The sequence below is a fragment of the Anguilla anguilla genome, chromosome 12 (genome assembly GCF_013347855.1).
Source record: "Anguilla anguilla isolate fAngAng1 chromosome 12, fAngAng1.pri, whole genome shotgun sequence".
Classification (NCBI taxonomy): Eukaryota; Metazoa; Chordata; class Actinopteri; order Anguilliformes; family Anguillidae; genus Anguilla; species Anguilla anguilla.
The window spans coordinates 27,329,580-27,347,625 of NC_049212.1; the positions used below are offsets into that span (position 1 = coordinate 27,329,580).

Consider the following 18,046-nt stretch of genomic DNA (forward strand, 5'->3'; position numbering starts at 1 on the left):
TCATGATTTAATTTGAGAGGGCTGGCTGTCTTCCCTTGCCTTCGCTGAGCAGCATCCACTGTGGCTGTATTTTTTTTCCTGTACCGCCATCGTTTTGTTTCTCTGGTGAATACATTAGTCAAGCGATACCACGTCACATTGGCATTGCCAGTAGAAACACCAGCCCAGCATTTCTGCTGCTCGATCCTCGTATCGTGACATGTAACGCTCGTAGTAATAATATGCAGGAAAGCTTAACAACTGAAACGAACTGCGCCTCCAAACTTCAATAAGTGTAACTAACGCCGGCTATCATAACCAGCCTGCATTAAGCTACAAAGACAGGGGACAAAAAGGCCTAATAGATACATCCGAGAGGCGGCGCGACAGGCTTCAAAGATATAACGTAATCGGGATAGAAACTATACAGCCAGGCGCAAGTTAAGGCAGCAGCGAAGAAACAAAAAAAAATCCATGTCACTCGCGGTATAGCCAACAATGAAGTGAGGGTGCTGAATACTTTGCTCATTCGGTTGTTCATTTTAGGTGAGCCTGGTAAGTTACTGCATTTGCGGTTTTCTTTGATTTGCCATTTGCGCTTCTGGTGTTGTGTTTGGTGTATCAATGAACCACAGTCCGGGTTTGATCGCCAGTGCTCCGTAGCGGTGTTGCTTTTTGCGTAACCGATTAATCATAGCGATGTATGGTCGCGTTAGCTAGCTAGCTAATGCTATCTGTGCCAACACAGTTTCCGGAAACGAAATGCCTGATTGATTATATTGAAGCTTGCTAACATTAAACTAACCAGCTACCCAGCTAACGTTACGAAGTGTGGAAAAGGTGCTCACAATATTTGAAAAACAACTTTGCTTTGAAACACTGCTCTACGCATTTGAAGTGTAACGTTAGTTAATTGAGAAAATTATAGCACTAACTCGATGGTAAAGTTGGGTATGCTGACATAACGTTACACAGAATCGGTAGCTAACGGTTGCAAAGTAGCTAGCTAATTAACGAATATAGTATGTAGCCTTTGTGTGGATATAGGTCCATTAAACGCTTACTTAGTTGGCTAAACGGGCCACATACCAACTAAACTAGCGAACTGACTATATTTTGTGATGAAGAAAAATAATTGCACGTAACGGAACAGTAGCTAGTCGGATAACCTGTCGGCTAGCTTCTTGGGTTAACATAAAAACGGTGAACGTAAGAAGAGGCGCTGATGGTTATGTTTTTGTACATTCCACGCATTTTAGCTAACTGGTGCAGGCGATAGCTAGCACATAGTTGGTTAGCTGGAAGCTGGGTAAAATGTTGAGCTGTATGTTAGCTAATAAACAGCTTCAGAGTCAGTACCCCCAACACACACACGCGCTCGCACACACACGTACGTCCCTAGCGGTACCTTCACAGACACAAATGTTACCGCTTGCACTCGCAATTCATTTTTGCCTATGATTCGGTACACTGTGAGGAATGTTTATCCTATTTAATGTGTTCCAATATAGGGTTTTCTCCATGCTGGTGCTGCTGTATGATAGTCACTTTTACGAGTTAACACTGTTCCTGTGAGTCTCCTCTAGATAAGCCTTTCTGGACCCATTTCCACATGGTTGTCACTGTCTGCACTAAATCCACAGTTTAGGTATTTGATAATAAGTGACAAGATATACAATTTATCACAACACATATGTCTGGTTGGAGTGAGTGTTTCCTCTATTTTCATTAGAAAATTCACATCTCCACATCTCTGCTACCACCCCTGGATTTACATCTCTGCTTTTTATAAAAGCTTGCATTGACAGCAGTCTTCCCCTCCTGGAGCGGCAGAAGATCTGCCATCTGGCACACTAAGAAGCTGAGTTGGGGGTCTTGGCACGGTAGTGTGACAGAGCTGATATGAATAGTCTTTCTCTATTGCCAGTGATCAAAGAAAATTATGTGGTGGGGCTCCTTTGCACACAAGTAGTGTGCTTTTAGGGTTTTGATGCCACTGGCACATATTGCTAGTTTGAAGGGAGGTTGGCCCTGAGGACTCTGACAGTACTCTGAAAGTTGGCATGTTGTGGCATGTTAAAGCTATCTCCCCCCCCCCCCCCCCCCTCTCCCCCCCCCCCCCCCTCTCCCCACACACATTTTCATAGGCTGTGGTTATCTCAGTATCTTTTTTTGTTGTTGCAGTATACTGCCAGCGGTTGTTGTCTTTCTGATTTTTTTTTTTTTTGATCGCAAAAAATATCTTTTGTTCTGATCGTCTGTGTCTTTATGTGTCTGTAGGTGGGAGGACCAAACAGGTGGAAGGGGAGGGGCATGAATGGCTGATGGACAGTGCTGACAGATGTACACTTCCAGGATGAAGTTGACCCACAGCAGGTTTATGCTCCTGCTGGTGCTGGCAGCAGTGCTGGCCATTGTGAGCTTCAGCCTTCAGTTCTGTGAGTAAAGCCTTTCGTCTGAATGACTATAAGCTCATAATCAAAGTGCCAGGACTCAAGAGTAATGCCTTCCTATTGTCCTGGCGAAGGTAACTTGCATGTCTGTACTAATCCACTTCTGAGACAAGTGGACTTTCTTGTTTGAATATGAATGGCTGTAATTATAATATCATAACCCTGTGCTAGACTCCTGTAAGAATGTTTTGCTACTCATTACTACCACTAAACCACCCTCATGCCTAGACTGAAGCTACATAGTTTATTCTCTAGGTCCTGTAGATATATGGAGATTTAGCCACCCAGAGGCAATTATAATTGGACACATGTTGAAGGAGAGCTCAAGCAATCCACATTATTTATCTTTCTATCTGACATCTAAAATAACCAAAAGTGTAACTGCAGAATGAGTTCAGACCACACTCTTAACACAGTTCATGTATTGCAAGTTACTTGCCGTGTATTGCAAAGAGTAGGGGGTCCTTTGCTGTCCTGCTAAATTTCCCAACCCTACTCTTAATTCACCGCCTAATCATCCTCAGTTTAAGTAGCTCAGTTGTCCCCTCCCTCTCCACCACTGCTGATGTGTGCTGAGTGTTAGGGTGTAAAATGTCTGCCGGGCTACACTTTGGTTGGGGTTGTGGAGAGTTTTCCTCCTTTCACTGTAAAGAGCAGAAATGTAAGGGCAGATGACAGGTGCCGATTTACTGCTTTGTATATCTAAAATCATACAAAAATGTATGAGGTTCCAAGCTGCCCAGGAGGAAGGGGATGTAATCAGTGAATCAGCCCTGGTTAGGTGATAAGTCATTATTAAAATATGCAAAAGGCAATTGGAATCCAAAATTTACCCCACATTTCTGTCTGCATAACAGAGTCTCCTAGCCACCACATTGTATGGGATGTCTTCAAAGACCCTATACAGTCACTTTTGTCTTGCATTTTAAATGTCCATGAAGCCACAAGATAAAGATGTATATCCAGTTTTTCCAAATTTTGAAACCAGAAAATAATTTCCTGTGGTAGATGTAAGATATTTAATGTCTAAATACGAGAGGGTGTAAATACTGAGAACAGGCCATTTAGGGTTACCATTTACCTGCACATTAAAAGTATCCAGCACTGCATCAAGCCTGGACATGAACATCCCAAGAGTCTCTGCCTCTACTGCATGACCTAGCATGACCATGCATTGACAACTCGCAGTGTTTAAAATGAATAAATTAATAATGTCCAAGTAACAGTAGCAACTCACCTGAACTATCTTTAATTCACTTTCTTTAATCCCTTTCATGAAATTAAAACTTCAGTGAGATCCTTTTTACTTGCTTAATATTTGAGGGATCTTTTTCATGTTCACATTTTTTCTTTTTCACGTTCACATTTTAAAAGATTTTAACACCTCTTTCTTGGACCAAACCAAAGTTCTTGACAAGGCCAAGTTTGGCCCTCAGATCATAGCTTGGTAATCCTTGAATTACGTTCAATGCAAAATTATGGAAATGGTCAAAATGATACAATAAAACATAACTCTAATCTTTGAGCAATGAATAAGCTGCTGTTATTGTCATAGCCTAATCCTTTTTAACTGCTCCTACTGTTCCAGAAAAAAAAATTAAATGAAGAAAGCCACCTGGAAAAGGGAGAATTAAAGTGTTCTAAAGATGATATTTTGGTACACAAAAAAACATGGTGGAGTATGTCTTTGTAAACAGACCTTTCACCAGTTAGCTGATAGCAGTGAATATTTTCCTATAGCCCAGGTTTATAGCTTGTAAACGGTTCAGTAGAATAATGCAGTGGTGGGTTAGGAGAAAAATGGCGGCCCAAAGAACAAGCTTTGAAGAGCTACTGTGCTGGAACGTTTCTTCACTGCATGCAGAATAAATTATTATTTATCACAGGAAAAATCCAGTAAGACCAGTAAATATTCCTTATCTGTGAAACTAAATGTCAAGTTTTTGGTCTGTTTTTATTTGTTGGGCAAATGTGTATTTATATGTATCCACAAATGCAGAAACTTTTAAAATAGGCTAATGACAGATGATTCAATTAATTTCTACAAAAGCAATACTGGCTTCGATGCATGTCTGTTCTTTGTCGAATGTCTGTTCTTTGTCGAAGACAGACTCGCTTATGTTTGACTTTATTTATGTAAAATGATTTTGTTTATGTAAAATTGAAAATCAGGCCACACAGTGTGTGGATCCTTTTTGCTGTGGTTCAGCAAAAATTTCCAAGCAGGTGTGAAAGGGGAAGGAGAGTTCATTTCTCAGAAGTACACACATTTCTGGGGGAAGGGATATCCGGTGGTTACTAATCAAACCAAGCCAGCAGACAGACCCAGGAGGGGAAAGAAGGAGGGAGAAAAGGCCACGGCAGGTCACAGGAACTGTGAACCGTGCAAAAGCTGCCAGTATTTTATACCAGCAGGTCCTCTCTCTCTAAATGCAGGCATCCCCATTTGGCATTTTTCCCAGTGTTAGAAGGATGGCAACCCACAGCCAGGCAGTATTGTGATTTATTGTTTTATAAATGCCACGCGGAACAATAGCAAATTAAATGCATACATTTTGTGTTCTGAAATGTTTCCTTTTTTATTGTAATGGTCACCAACCACTGAGGCTGTCATCTGGAGCTTTGGAAAAGCTTATTGTGTGTTGTCTGCAGTGTTTATTGAATGAATAAATCCCAGTATTCCAGGCCGGTTTTTCTGTATCACCCCTTATCTGCACTTGTGTGCATGAGAAAAGCAGTCAAAAATGGTGAGAAATGGTTTGGACCCCATGGGGCCTGGCGACCCAGATTTTAGGACTATGAATTAGGATACAACAGTCACACTAAATGCTGCACTGAGAGGACTAGGATGGAGCATTCAGCAGAATTAGCATTTATCAGTCGTGCATTCACTACCTTGAAAGAGGCTGTCTGCATTGCGTTTACATTACTTATCCTGAGCAGCTTGCAAAACTAGGCCTAGGAAACGCCAGGCCTCAGAAAAGCAAACGCACGTCCTGGTTGCACATACTCAACGTGCGTTCTTACGTCCCTATGGAGCTAATAAACCTGATACCTCAAGGAGGCGATCTAGGGCAGTTGTGAAAGCCTGAGCGGAAGACATTTACATTTATTTAGCAGACGCTTTTATCCAAAGTGGCGTACAAAAGTGCAGTCGCTTTGGATAAAAGAATGCACAATTCGAAGAAGACTGCATCATCCTGTCGTTGCCTGATTATAGCGCCCCCTCGCTGCAACGCTTGACACTGTAGCTCGCGCTTGTGTTGCATTAATAATTTCAGGTGACACATTTTAGAATGCAGCGACATGTGAAACCAACTTTCGTAGCTCGAAGCATCTGCGTTCACGTACTTACGTAGGGTATGTTTCCGGCCTTAAACATTAGGCTGATTTGCAACCCTTCCCTGGTGCGTGTTCCCAATTAACCAATAGGTGTGGCCCCAGATTGCCCCAATTTCCTCCCCCAGATAGAGCTCTGCCACAAGGTGAAATATAAAACATTTAAAAAATGAAAGACTCTTTTCTGATTAGTCTGCACCCGCTTGTCTTGGCAATATAATTCTATAACAGCGCAGAATCTTGCTGGCTAATGTAAAATATTAATTAATTCATTCATTCATTTTTTAATGATTAAATTATTTTCTTAATGGAAATTGCAGGGATGCCATGCAGCCAAATTGCAGAAACTTTCTGCTTCTTTCCTGTGCTCCTTGAGGGGTTCAAGGTCATTAGTTGCTCATAAGAAGCGTGCTGTTGCTCTACTGTGTATATGGAAGCTGAGAACAGGTGTAAGGAATTCTCCATGCTTAGTTAATCTACCCACTCACTTAAAGAGCCCCTGTCTCACTCCTATTCTCTTTTGCCTTTCTCTAAGGCCTGTCATAATCACAAACAGGGCATCAGCTCTGCTGTAAGCTAACCAGCATGACTCTAATCTGAATCTTTCTAATTCTTTTTAGTGTATTACTGTAGCATTGATTTGATTGTGGGAGAGGCTCAATAACTTTAAAACTGTGAAATAAGTAGGGAGATCAGTCTGCCTCCTTCACAGAGTGGCTGCAGTGCAGATTATGCTTGCCAGTGCTGATCCTGGATCAGTGTTACATAGTGTGTTCAAGTGCAGCACTGTACAAGTTTCACCCCGCTAATGATAATACCCCCTCCCTCTGAGACCCAGGACACGGCCCTTGAGAGTCAATCTGTGAAGACTGCTATGACATGAAAAGACCGCCGTCACTGCTACTGTAATGAGCACAGGCCCAGCTAATGAGTGTGCTCGTTAGCAAGGAGCATTTCTATCGCATTGGCAGCTTAGAACTGCTGGAGCGCGCAGTAAGGGCTGTCTGTCCTGTTTGAGTAGAGAGCTGTTTGAAGTCTCTGTTTGCAGGCTTTATTTGGATTGTGTGGGAGTGTGTGTGTGTGCACCCTCTGCCTCCACCCACCTACATGCACAGCGTTGAAGTGCTCCCTCCTAACACATCTTTAAAAAACACTCTAATTATGGAGGATGTGTTTTCATACTCTTTGAAGGGAAAGCAGGAGACAGACAGCATAAAAGAGCTTGTGTTAGTATCATTAAGGCAGCTTCGTTCACATGTAATGTGCCAAAGACTTAGGCTGAAAGTTGGCCTATTTCTGAATATGCAGTCATTTGAAATGAGGTGAATGTGAAACTAAGACTGTAGGACCATACGCTTTTGCTTGCTGAAAGCGGGGCGGTCAGTTGAATGGGTGGGTCATCCCTAAACGCAGGTGCGCGGTGCAGGTGAGTCAGGGCTAAAATACACTTTACAGTGTTGACGCTGGGCCTCCTAAGGCACAGGTCCTTTGGCGAAGTGAAGAGCACGTTCACTGGCCCAGAGGTTGTGGTGCAAGTTTAACAGTGTAACTCTGTGCACTGTGGGTTTAGCAGTGTGTCAGTGGAACAGTACTATGTCCACAGGAGAAAGGGCTCTTTATAGTCTGCAGGGGCTCAGCGCAGGCTCTGATTGGTCCAGGCCAGCAGGCTGGTGTGAGCAGAGCTCAGGGTGGTGGAGGAGAGGGAGGTTAGAGCAGTTAGTGTGCAGCAGGCGTCTGTTCTCAGCACAGGGTGAAGAATGCTCTCCTTCTCTCCTCTGCTTCTGCTGCTGCTCAGCGGTGAGTCTCTCTCACCTGCATCCACAATCCATTCAGTCATCATCCATTTGGGCTTTTAACTGAAATATGGATGTATTACACATATGCTTATTTTAACTGCAGTACGGATGGATTACATTTACATTTAACGTAGATATTTATGGGTTGTACATACAGTATTTATTTGAACAAATATGGTTGGATTACACATACATTTATTTATTTGAACTGAAATATGGATGGACTACACATACATTCATGCGTGCGTTTAGCTGATGATCCTGTCCTTATACTCCTGTCAGATTTTTCTTTTGACATATGCTTATTTTGTGTGTGCGTGTGTGTGTGTGTGTGTGGGTGTTTGTGTTTAGTGTACACGCGTGTTATGAACATACATTTAGACTGTAAAGTCATTGAGGATCTGGGGTCATTTTGATGGATGGATGTAGAGGGCTCCAGTGCCCTCCTCAATTGCCAAAAACGATAAAGGAACCTCAGTGTGTCCCCTCTGCAGGACGTAGCAGTGCTTGTGATCTAATGGTGTTGTTTGTGTTTGGCTGCATAGAACTGTTGTGATTAACCAAATTCGCTATGCTTCCTTGTTTATTGTCATATTAAATTGTAGCTGAGGAGGTTATGTACAGGTTATGGCAGTTATGGTATCATGGTAATTGAAATCTACTGGAAAACTTCATGTTCTGACTTAATGTGTGTGTCCAATAGTTTCACTTTCCAGTGCTAATTCTGTACATTTTCTGTCCCCGTCCCTCCCAAACAAACACACACACACACACACACACACACACACTCACACACACTCTGATGGCCAGTGAAAGACATCCTGCGGCCCCCCCACTGTTTCCTGTTGAAAACGGCCCTGTTTTATTCACACTGTTAGCATTGTGATGCCTTCAGGGAGGGGGAGTTGCCAAGGAAAGTTTGAGAAGCATCCTGCTCTGCCTGTTTAAGCTGTGCAAGGAACATCTTGCCCTCAAATTGCAAATAGCAGTGCTTCTGTGGGATGGAGGGACGGGAGGGATGGGGGGCACAGTGCCCTGCCAAGCGCACCCTGTGGTGTTCCACATTCCCTGGCTTCTCTTAATGGGCACCGGAGGCATTCCCACAGCCCTGTGTCCCCATAAGGCTGCTGCCTGCCCGCACGCCTCCTCACTGGCAAGCACACATTCTAATGAAAGGTTTGGAATTGGATTCAGATGCAGGCCAGCTCCTGGTGTTCCCAAGGGAAAGTGTGTGTGTGCGTGTGTGAATGTGTATGTCTGTGGGTGGTGGGTGCCTGTGTTTGAGTGTGTAAGTGCGTGCGTGTGCATATATGTGCATGCTTGTGTGAAGTTGTAGTTGCTTTGGAAGAACAGAGATCTTTTTATTCCTCTAGAAACAGCACAGTGACTGAGGAATGACTCTTGCAAGAAGAGTCTCTCACAGCCTCACTTTTAACCGTTTTCCATGAAAATTTTATACCGGCGACTTCGGGAATTAAAAAAAAAACCCTGCACATCTGAACTGTGTTCCCCAGTTTGATCAAGTCCACCTTTAAAACGATTAATAGAGTGTGATTCCTAATCTTAAAGACTTGTTTAGACCGTAATCACTGCTCTGTACTGTATGTGAGTGGTGTGTTTTGTTCTTCAGTGCACCTCATTCCCACTACCCCAGTGAGTGAGGACAGGCCACAGGGGAAGAGCCGAAAGAGGGTGATCCCCATCCCACACACTGAGCCGCCCGAACCAGACCCCATCTACGAGGCCTACGCCTACTGCAACATCCCCAACCGCTCAGAGCAAGGCTGGGAAGGTAAGGGCTTCTGCAGCTCCTCCCTTAATGCACCCCAGACATCCATTTAATATACCCTAGACACCCACTTACTGCATCTGAAACACTGAATTATTGCATGCCTAAACACCCACTTATTGCACCCCAAACACCAGTTAATGCATCGCAAACCCCTTACTTAATGAACCCCCAAATCCCCACTAAATGAATCCTAGTGCACTCAACTGTTATGACAGTTATAACAGATGCATAATTGTTTTATTATTCACTTCAGGTCATCATTTTCCTCAAAAGAATAATGACATTATCATTCCTGTGAGTAATGACATCATCACACCTGTATTAAAACTAGTGAATAAAGACACTGTCACACCTTTATTAAAATTGAAAATAAGAACATCAAACCTGTATATAATGTCATCACACCTGTATTAAAACTAGTTTATTAAAAATTAATTTTAATTATTAAAATTTAGTGCAGAATTTATTGTTTAAACATACTGGATCCTGAATCAGTTTAAAGGAAATAAAATGATGCTAAATTTTATTTCCGTGCAAGGTATTCTGGTAACTATGGCTGGCGTAAGAAATCAGACTGCCTCAACTGCAGGATTTAAATCCATTTAGAAGCACTTTTTTCAAAACGTTTAAAAAAATATATTGAATCTTACTTGCTTTGTTCTGTTTTTATCCTGTGTTGTGGAGTTTGTTTTGGGAATATATTCCTCAATAGTCTTACTGTCTCTTTGCTTAAGGATTAAATAGATACAATACTATAGAAGTGTAGTGCATTATAATAAATGAGTACATTTGTGGCCAAAAGTATTTGAAATTTCAAGGGATGTTTTATCAACATAATATCCGTTAACAAGACCATGCTTGTTTTCAACACAGTTTATTAAAATATAGTAGCTGTAGACCTGTACAGACCTTCTCTTGTTCTGAATAAGAAGAGCATCCATTTGCTGAACATAAACCTGGATTTCTGACTGGGGTCCCCAAGGCCTTCATGGTTTTGAAGTGGGGTGGCTTTGAATGCTTACGCTTTCTTGTTTGAACATGGTAATAAAGGAATGGTGAAGTTACGGTGCGCTGTCTTATGGTGCCGAATGACGGTTATGAAATTACAGAAGATCCATTGAGAATAGAAATGCATGGTACCATGGAGATAGGCGTAGCGGTAATGACAGTGTAATGATTGAGCGTGTTTTTCTGCGTTATAGAATGATGTCATCGTCCTTATTGTCCTTCCTCCTCCAACAGGACATGGTCCCGCCGGTTATAAGCTGCTCTCTGTACAGGTGATGATTCGCCATGGCGACAGATACCCACTCTATGCCATTCCAAAGACCAAAAGACCTGCTATTGACTGCACACTGGCACCTCACAGGTGAGTCACATCCTGCCCTTGCAGAGTCACCCTTGGGGCGACATAGCTCAGGAGCTAAGAGTGGTTGTCTGGCAGTCGGAGGGTTGCTGGTTCGATCCCCCGCCCTGGGTATGTCGAAGTGTCCCAGAGCAATACACCCAACCCCTAATTGCTCCCAACGAGCTTATTGGTACCTTGCATGGCAGCCGTTCACCGTTGGTGTGTGAGTGTGTGTGTGAATGGGTGAATGAGAGGCATCAATTGTAAAGCTTTGAATAAAAGCGCTACATAAATGCATTTACCAGTGCAAACTGGCCGATCTGTATCCCGGAGCTGAAATGTTGGTGGCAGTGGTTCAGTCATCGGTGTTTATTCTGTTTATGGGAGTTTGTTCAGTATCCACGTCTGAACAAAGTGCTGTGCAAAGAAGCCTTCAGGCCCACAGACGCAGTGCTAATTTAAACAACAAACTTTAATTTAGATTTAGTCGCATTTTAGTTATGTATTGTTCGTTCTAGTCTAATTTTAGACAACAATAGTTTCAATCCACACAAAAAAAGAGTTTTAGTATGATTCTAATTTTTTTTACTATTTTCTTACAAATTATTTTCTGACCGAACTGTTACAATCATCATAATTTCTTCCAGGAATAATTTAGAATAATACAAAGAATAAAAGGAAAAATGAATAGACTGTTATGCAGAAAATATTAAGTCAAATCCACAGTGCCTTAGACAAACATCAAACACCCATCAGCTTCACGTCGGCTGGTGCCAGACAGACATACAAGCCACAGGGTGCTTAACGTAAGGCCAACCAGGGAACTGCTACCCTTACTGTAATTTCTCTCATTTGTGTGCCAGTCCTGTGGTTGTTCACAGGCTTCAGTGTCTGATGTTTGCTGTTTGCAGGGCAGCTTATCTGAATGTGAATGGTCACAGCTGGGCTTTTGGCTGCACCATTGGAGTCCCTCAGCACACTGTCCCGTCCCCATCGCCCCCTGTAGTGGCTCTTTCAAACCATACTGACTCATTCAGAGCAATTTGTGAAATGGAAAATCAAGTTTATGTGCAAGGTATAGTGGCATTGGAGACTGGAAGAGAGGAATCGTTACATAAACACCCTCATATCTGGAGTTTTAGGGGATTGCCACGTTTCAAAGCAGAATTTAGAGAACAGATGTGAATAAACTCAGTAAACACTTGCATTAACTAGAAGATGGCACTTCGCAGCGCACATACCTCCACCTACAGTGTGCCGTTGTCAAGATATGCCAGATACACATGTTGGATATTCACCAAAAGTTAATCATTTCTTCAGTGCTCTTCACAACATGGGTGTATCTCAAATCAAGCTTGTTTTAAATTGTATTTACAGTATTAAGCTGCATTCTTGTCTAGCTGGATTGGTACACAGGAGCAACGCCTCAATGGAAGCAGATTTTCTGGTTTTCCTGCCATTTCACATTTGAGGCTTTGAATAGTGAACCGATGTTCACAGTGGCTGAGGTTATATGGTATATAACATTCAGAGCCACTGCGTGCAGAGTGGAACGTACTATGCTCTTGGCAACAGTACAACAAAAGGCCTGCTTCACCTGAAAATCCACATTTTATGTCAAAATATTGTGGCCCATCTGTTTAGAACATTTTTCACGTCAAGGTGGAGATAAGGTCATGATGGACTGCTGCATTTGTTCTGTTTCATTAACTGGTCTGGAGTTAGTTGCAGTGTGGGTTGTGGGTTAGTTGCAGTGTGGGTTGTGGGTTAGTTGTAGTGTGGGTTGTGGGTTGTGGGTTAGTTGCAGTGTGGGCTGTGGGTTAGTTGTAGTGTGGGTTGTGGGTTAGTTGCAGTGTGGGCTGTGGGTTAGTTGTAGTGTGGGTTGTGGGTTAGTTGCAGTGTGGGTTGTGGGTTAGTTGCAGTGTGGGTTGTGGGTTAGTTGTAGTGTGGGTTGTGGGTTAGTTGCAGTGTGGGTTGTGGGTTAGTTGTAGTGTGGGTTGTGGGTTAGTTGCAGTGTGGGTTGTGGGTTAGTTGTAGTGTGGGTTGTGGGTTAGTTGTAGTGTGGGTTGTGGGTTAGTTGCAGTGTGGGTTGTGGGTTAGTTGTAGTGTGGGCTGTGGGTTAATACGTTTTTTACTGTGCAATGTGCTGTGTTAATGATGGTGTTAAAGATAGGGTAATGAGCGCGATGTTAATGCCAGTGTTATGCGTATTGTGTTAATGACTAATGAGCGCAATGTTAATGCCAGTGTTATGCGTATTGTGTTAATGACAGTGATGACAGTGGTAATGACTGTTTGAGCTCTTTGTGCTTTCTCTGATTTTTTTTTTTACAGGAAGCCATCACATCCGCAGCTGGGGGCGTTCATCAGGCACATGTCTCGCGGGGGGCGTGGCCACTGGGACGCGACGCTGGGCGCTCTGCCCCGCCTCCCCAGCCACAGCGTCTGTGAGATGGGAGAGCTCACACAGACCGGTAAACATCACAGCACTGCCCCTGTCCGACAGTCATTACACTGACATCACTGCCTCTGTCAGTCATTTACACTAACACCACTTCCTCTGTCATTTACACTAACACCACTGTCAGTCTGTCTTTTACACTAACATCACATTCCAGATTAGATTTTATTTTATTTTTTTAAAAGGTGAAGACTCTACCTGTGAGATAATGACTCTAATTATGCTGCTCTCTGTCTCCCTCTTCAGGTGTGGTGCAGCACTTGCAGAACGGTCAGACCCTACGCAGCACCTACATCAAGCGTCACAAGCTGCTGCCGCCGGACCAGTCGGGCTGGCAGCTGTACATGGAGTCGACGGGGAAGAGCCGCACCCTGCAGAGCGGCCTGGCGCTGCTGTTCGGCCTGGTGCCGGACTTTGACTGGGCGCGGCTGAGCGTGCGGCACCAGTGGAACACGCTGTTCTGCGGCAGCGCCTGCGACTGCCCCATGAGGGGCCGCTACCTGGAGGAGGAGCAGCGGCGGCAGTACCGGCTGCGGGTGGCCGACGCCCTGCTGGACCGCACCTACGCGGACATGGCCCGGACGGTGGGCGTGGCCCCGCGCCAGCTCCGCGCGGCCAACCCCATCGACTCGCTGCTCTGCCACTTCTGCCACAACCTGAGCTTCCCGTGCGCGGAGCAGGGCTGCATCTCGCCGGCGCAGTTCTCCGTCATCAAGCGGCAGCAGATGGAGGACGAGCGGGACCGGCGGCAGCGCGGGCTCTACCTGCGCTACGCCCTGCTGGCCGCGCACCCCTTCCTGAACCGCACGGCGGCCCGCATGCAGCGCGTGGCGCTGGGCCACAGGGAGGAGCCCTTCGCCTTGTACTCCGCGCACGACGTCACCGTGGCGCCCGTGCTGAGCGCGCTCGGCCTGGCGGAGGCGCGCTTCCCGCGCTTCGCCGCGCGCCTGGTGTTCGAGCTCTGGCTGCGCGGGGAGGGGGGAGGGGGGGGTCTGCGCTGGGACGGGGGAGCGGGGGCGTCGCACGGGGGGCTGTACGTGCGCGTCCTGTACAACGGCGAGGACGTCACCTTCCACACCAGCTTCTGCCGCGCCCACGACCGCACCTCCGCACAGCCCCTCTGCCCCTTCGCCAACTTCCTGTCGTTCGTGCACAGGGACATGTTCAGCCCCCTCAACAGCACCAGCTACCATGACGCCTGCCATCGACGCAACATGTAGGAGGAATAAGTGTGTGTGTGTGTGTGTTAGAGTGGCAGCAAACTTTGACACAGCTGAAGGTTTTTATTTCCTAGTGGTTTTAGTTGATATAAGGGTAGGGGCACCAGTGCACTAATGTGATTCACTGCAACATTGCAATTTTTGGAAAAGGAACACAAACACAGTTACCCATAGAGCCCTATGCCCTTCAGATCAGATTTTTTTTCAGGAAGTTTTGTGACTTTCCCAACTCTTGTAATTCTTTTGAAATGGAGGCTGTTTAAATTTCTGTTTAATAGATCCATACAACTTTCTATGTTCTGCATATACTGTGGTGTTAACAACTACAGTATTGTTAATTATTTCAATACAATTTTTAATTGTTTGTGATTTAAGTATTTATAAAATAGATGCCTATTCAATGCAATTAAGGGCAATTAGCTCCTTATACCATAATATTTTGCATTTGAAGATAACTTGTCTTTGATCTAAACTTACCAAAACAAATAGTTTGCTGCACAAAAATAGGCTTTGGTAGATTTGTGTTTTTCATGATTACATTTTGCCAGAGTAGTGAGAGTATTATGTCATTCCCACTGTTGAAAAATGGCAGGTCCTTAAAAATGTCTTAAAAAATGTTGCATCGTCATTTCGGAGCTTCGGTGGTTTACCAGTTACCTCTCCCACCTTTTCTATGTTCTGATTGGAGGACCACACTGCTGGTTGCTAGGAAACCGAACAGCCAATAGCTTAATCAGGACAAAAATGAATTATCCTTAAAATGGTACTCTGAACCATTTAAATAATTCCATGTGAAAAGTGTGCTTTCTGGGTAGCCGCTAACTGAATAACAAATGACCTGCTGCTCAGAAGATGCTAATATTATTGCATTTGGCTGAATTCAGGAAGGATGTAATGTTAGTCTAAATAAAATGAAGTCTACCTCTCAAACCACCCCCCACACAAACCCTAAGACAAACAAAACACTAATGCGTAAAAAAAAAATGAAACGAATCCATGATCTAAAAACAAGATCTGAGGAGCTTTGCTTTGTCAACCCATAACATCCTGCGTAGACCTTTGCAGGTTTGGAGAACGGTACTGTGCAATATATTGCTGAGTTTAAAATGGTAACCTTTCACATCTGGTTTAGAGCTGAGAGGTGATTCGACAGCTTGGCTGTACCCATCTCTCTCCCATACATAATTACAAGAACCATATTTCAGAATTATTATCAAGTAAAACAGTTCAGTAAGCTGCCCCACACTCCAGTAGACAGTGTGTGTAAATGGTAAATAAAATGTGTTCTGCTTTTAAACGCACAGGTTAAATGGAGCAATAAGCACAGAATGTTGCTGAGCTATACTTATGGAGATAGGCAGCAGAATATTTACATTCATTGTAACTGGGGTGCTGGATTCATTACACGTGCTCTTTTCTATTCTGGGAATTTTTTTCACAGCAGTAGAGTTTTTATAGGTTTTTTTTTTTTTTAACTAAAAATGGTGCTTGAGACCAATAAAAAAAAGAATGTTGCAGACTCTAGTTTTTTTACCAAGCGCTTGCTAGAACAGTAGAGTGAGTACATCATTTGTTTCAACACTAGAATAAGAAAGAACATTATTGTGGCTTTTCATTGTGCCTGTGCTTGGCGTAGTGTGTATTATTATGCTGCCAGACACCCCAGAGGGGGAGTAATGTAGAGGATATTGTTATACTGTTTGGTCAGTTGATTCATGGTTTCTGAACTGCAGACAGTCTGATTCACTGGTGCTGCCCTCCAATTACTCAGCAACCCCTCCCTGTCCAATCATGGGTTTGCTGCACACTGTTGTGATTGGTCCTGCATGGCCTGTTCACTACAGTGCTCTGCATGTGCTCATGGAAGTACCAGGGCCTGGCTTCCTGTACAGATCATGGTCATGAAATCATGGCACCCTTTGGAGATCAGTAAATCTAACGAATTGGGCATTGTGGTTTATTGAATTTGAGGTGTTTCTTGAAATTTGTACCGATACATCCCATAGGAGCAGACGATCTCTGATGTGGCTCTGGAGGGTTCAGCACAACCCTCTTATCACAAAGAGTGCATTAGGGGCTAAAAGATCCGATCGGTAAAGCACAGGTTTGCAGCATAGGTTTGAGCCTGGGCCGTTGAGAGAAAGCCTTAGAGGGACGTACCTGGCTTTATTTTCTTGGGTGAAGTAGGATACTCTGAGCCAGATTACCCTGGTTACTGTTGCATCAGTCCCACACCCCCACCCCCGAAGTACGCCAGCTAGGCCACTACGTTGGTGCTAGCCCTCCAGTAGTACCCTGGGGCCTGTAGTGTGGAGAGCCCTTGCTGGTTGGCATGGAGACAGTGTCCCCATCTCTGATAGACACATCAACCAAACCACTTGACAGAATGCAGGTTTTACCATCAGAAAAAGTATACTTTCCTATAGTTGAAGTTGCTGCTCTATGCTGCATGTTCTCCTTACTAAATGCTCAGTCAGGGCCTCCCATAACAGGAGAGGGAATGTTCCAGAGTTTGTGTCCTTTGCTGACATTCAGTACTTTTCACCAAGAGGCCCAGATCAATCATTAGAAATGAACTTATTTTAAAGGATTATTTTTGAGTGCATGACGTGTTTTTAATTGGTCCTTTTAACTTGTCCCATGGTTGCATCCCGGTTGCACAGAAAGTGGCTTCCTGCTGATATAATTCCATTGCATTCCGACTTGTAGTGTGCATGTGAACTTGCCACACATGAAATGTAACAAGTGTATTTATTTGGCAAGACTGTCAACTGTAATGACATTCAAAAGCCCTCCCCAAACACTAATTTCACCAAATCCACCAAGCAGTAATTTCTATTGCTGTGCTTATCTATGCTCTCTGCCTGCTATGACTAAAGCCCTCTTCATACATGAGTTCATTACCTTTCACCTAATAATGCTGTGTCTCACCTGTACTTTATGAAGATCCAACATGGTTCAAAAATTACCAGTAATTGGGTTCATAGTTTGTAACGGTGCACAGAATTTTATACTTGCAACGGTGTGTGTGGTATGCTCACTTTGTGATGGTACTGTTGTTCAGCTTTAGTAATAGTGAAAGGGAAGGTTATTTCTGTTTTATAAATAGGACTTTTTGTTTGTTTCTCACTACAAAGTACAAATTTCCAGAGCAGCTTCTGGAATATTTTACCTCTGAAAAATAAAGACTGAATAAAGAGTTCGCAAAATCAGGTGGCTCTGGGGATAGATTGAATTGTACAGTGTGTAAAGATTCCTCAAGTAGTATTTTACCTGGATATATTTAATTATGACTTAATATTTATTATCATTAGGATTTAATTCTGCAAGTGCAAATTATTTTATTGCACTGTAATGTCTGTAATTTTTTTTAAACAACCCGTTTGTAAAAGTGACTGATTTCGAGTTGAGAAATATGTGTATAGCAGTTTATATTCAGGCAAATTTGTCATTAAATAAGCCTGTTGTAAATGACTGTTTAACAAATGTCTTTTTTTCATGTGGTCCCATCTGTAATGATGTATTTGCATATTCCACTCTGGTCAAGTACTGTGCAGTCATGTTGCACCACCAGATATTTGGTGAATTTCATTTTCCACTCCGCATAAAGATTTAGTATCCCTGCATGAAATTCACTGTGTGAAATGCTCACAAACCT

General features: G+C 43.6%; 1 protein-coding gene across 3 annotated transcripts; it reads left to right on the forward strand.

Moving 5' to 3' along the window:
* The first annotated feature begins 122 nt into the window (after positions 1-122).
* On the forward strand, positions 123-18,019 carry pxylp1 (2-phosphoxylose phosphatase 1). 3 transcript variants are annotated; one of them, XM_035385030.1, is made up of 6 exons: positions 123-534; positions 2,260-2,417; positions 9,198-9,359; positions 10,602-10,728; positions 13,042-13,181; positions 13,415-18,019. In XM_035385030.1, exons 2-6 carry the CDS (start codon positions 2,321-2,323, stop codon positions 14,386-14,388), a joined length of 1,500 nt encoding a protein of 499 aa, XP_035240921.1. In that variant the 5' UTR covers positions 123-534; positions 2,260-2,320; the 3' UTR covers positions 14,389-18,019. The 3 variants fall into 3 exon arrangements, with proteins under 3 accessions (XP_035240921.1, XP_035240922.1, XP_035240924.1); XM_035385031.1 differs by having other exon boundaries at positions 123-525; XM_035385033.1 differs by lacking the exons at positions 123-534; positions 2,260-2,417 and adding an exon at positions 7,381-7,568.
* Positions 18,020-18,046: the final 27 nt, after the last annotated feature.